Source organism: Humulus lupulus, chromosome 4 (genome assembly GCF_963169125.1).
Source record: "Humulus lupulus chromosome 4, drHumLupu1.1, whole genome shotgun sequence".
Classification (NCBI taxonomy): Eukaryota; Viridiplantae; Streptophyta; class Magnoliopsida; order Rosales; family Cannabaceae; genus Humulus; species Humulus lupulus.
The window spans coordinates 217,958,847-217,961,844 of record NC_084796.1 but is presented as its reverse complement, the minus strand read 5'-3'; the positions used below and the strand labels follow the sequence as shown (position 1 = coordinate 217,961,844).

Here is a 2,998-nt window from a genome sequence, read left to right as displayed (position 1 = left end):
TACAAGTTTTAATTTCTTAATTAGGTTGAAGGATGACAGAATATGATTTATAAATTTTCAAAATTAAATTTAACATGAATTTAAAAATTGGGTTCTACCCAAACCAACCCAACCCAACTCAATAAATATATTTTGAATAGGTCATTATTTCTCTTGGCCGATGTAGTTGGGTTGGCTCATTAAAACGCTCTAAACCCAGCCAACCCAACCCATGCCCACCCCTAGAAGGAAGAGTCTAGAATATGATACATCTTTTTACTTTACTGGTAAGTGTGAATCTATTTTAGGTACATAAATTATTTATAACCCCAATTTTTTTTATGACAGTGTTCATTGTAGTCATATCAAGTCTTTTGCAAATTTTTAAAAATTCTAGAAAATTTATGGTGTCCAAATCAAGATTCTATTGCACGTGTGCATGTTTTTTTTATTCACATGCAACAATCTTTTTAAACTTTGATTTTGACACCATAAATTATTAAAAATTTACTAAACACATACACGAAGCTTGTCTTGACTACAATGAACACCATGACAAAAAAAATATGTAATTATTGATTTACTTGCATAAAATAGGTTCATACCCTATCGGTAAAGTAATAAGGCTTACATTGTTGTAGATTTTTCCCGGATGGTATTATTCAGAACTAACTTTAGAGTAAACTCTTAAATTTGTATTTACTAAAATAAATATGTAATAGTTGACTCAATTGATAGTATAACAAAATCCGTTGTAAATACTATCATATTGGATGTGTAATCTGATAATAGAATAGCATTTTGTGGAAAAAAATATAATAAATATATATATATTTATATTGCACCATTAAATTGATAGGGGCAACAAGAGTTTACATTCTTGTATTGTGTTTACTGTTTACTTATGCTAATCCATATACTTGAGGGAAAACAGTGCTTGTGCAATTAAAATTGAACTTTTGAATAAACGATGAGCATTATTACAAATGATTTTTCCAAATAAAAAAGAAATAGTACATTCTTTTTCTTTTCCTACTCTTTCTGCTCAGTACTGCCTCCCAATTGGGCAATATCTTCTAAAAGCAATGTCATACTGCAGTGTGAAGACCCACCTTCATCAACAGCTCTCTTTGCCATCTCCCCAAGCTTTCTAACTCTTTCCCTTCTCTCCTTGCTTTCCTCTCCTTCATCAAGCACTTTCTCTATAGCATTCTTAATTGTGTCACTCTTCACCATTACCCCAACTTGATCTTCTTCTCCCCATACCAATGGAATTTCCGACCCCAGTGTTACAGCTATGTTCAAAACTTGTGCGACCAATTTCTCATTGAGAAACTGGTCTGCAAACAGTGGCCATGTAACCATGGGAACCCCTGCGCATATCCCTTCAAGAGTTGAATTCCATCCACAATGAGTTAAGAAGGCTCCAACTGCTGGGTGTGATAAGATTAGTACTTGTGGAGCCCAACCCCGGATAACCACACCTCGTCCCTTAATCCTTTCTTCGAATTCATATTCCTGAAACCATTTCTCTAGTTCTTCAGATCGATTAATCCCTGATCCCCTTATAACCCAAATGAATGGTTTGTTTGAGGCTTCCAAGCCTAGGCCAAGCTCTATCAACTGTGGAGGTGTTAGATTACACATGCTTCCCAAGCAAACATAAACTACAGAGCATGGTTTCGATGAATCAAGCCATTTAAGGCATTGATATTTATCAACAGAAGAGTTGTCATTACCTCTTTGAACCTTATCCAAGTCATCTTTGTTGCTTAAAGAAGCAGGGCCAACAAACCAAACTTTTCTTACTCTCTTGTAGTCTTTGACATACTCTGGCTCCAACTCTTCAAAACTATTGATGATGATTCCATAAGACCTCATATCGGCTTCTGCGATTTGTTGACTAAGTTCTGTGATAGTCGAAGCTCTTGGTCCTTGTAGCTGCTCTTTCATTACCTCAATCCGGTCAGGTAAGTCAGGGACAACACAGAACTCGGTGTCCGAGCTAACTTTCTCAAGAACCTTAGAAGCAACTAACTTGTGCAAACAAAACAAGAAAAACCCACTTCCTCCAGTGAAAGTTATCCTTGGAATGTTAAGCTTCCGAGCTATGTTGATTGTCCAAGGCAAACAAGTGTCTGATATCACGCAATTCGGTTGAGGTGTAAGCCCTTCGACCAAAGTCTCCGCAGGTTTTTGCAGCATAGAGGCTGCAGAGAAGAGTTTTGTAGCTAAACCAAGTGAAGGCAGCAAATCAAAATTCTCACACCCTTGAGGTAATCCAACTTCTTCGTATGGAAACTTGAGTTGGATTAGATTGATTCTAAACCCATTTTCTCTGTCCCTAGCAATAACTCTTTCAAAACGAGCTGCGTTATGTGGTGTGGTGAATATGGAGATGCTCACACCACGGTGAGCCAACGCTCTTGCTATGTCTACCAATGGGTTCATGTGGCCTGGTCCCATTAAAGGAAACACCAGAAAGTGAAGCTCTTTTGTTTCTGAAGCCATGGAAAATAATTCCAAATTACAAAATCAATAGCGAAGGGAATTCTCAGAAGCTCTATTTCTGAAATCTGTATAAATAGATCTATTAATTTACTGTCAAGTGATGCCTTTCTGGAAAATGTATAATTGGTAGTATATTATAAAGTTTTATAGCTTATATTTTGGAATTATCAACCAGAAGATATGATAAAAAAGACATCATAATTGTAGACGTCTCCCTGTCTGACTATTCAAAGCTGTAATAGAAAATATCTTTCGGTTTTGACCAATCATAAACACTGTAGATTTTCTTGATTAATAAATGGTGGCAAATTTGATACGTTTCATATATCTTGTCATACATCAATCGAAGTAAAACAAACGACACACATTATTGGAAAACAATAAGGTCAAAATCACATAAACTTGAAAATAAATACTAATATAAGATTTAGCAAAAATAAAATTACAATATATAAGAAGTCTGTGCACGTGACATTAGTATTGTTAGATATTATTATTTTTTTATTTT

General features: G+C 35.2%; 1 protein-coding gene across 1 annotated transcript; it reads right to left on the bottom strand.

Moving 5' to 3' along the window:
- Window positions 1–916: 916 nt before the first annotated feature.
- On the bottom strand, window positions 917–2,643 carry LOC133831213 (UDP-glycosyltransferase 73C11-like). The gene has a single exon (XM_062261420.1). It carries the CDS (start codon window positions 2,488–2,490, stop codon window positions 1,012–1,014), a length of 1,479 nt encoding a protein of 492 aa, XP_062117404.1. The 5' UTR covers window positions 2,491–2,643; the 3' UTR covers window positions 917–1,011.
- Between the last annotated feature and the right edge of the window lie 355 nt (window positions 2,644–2,998).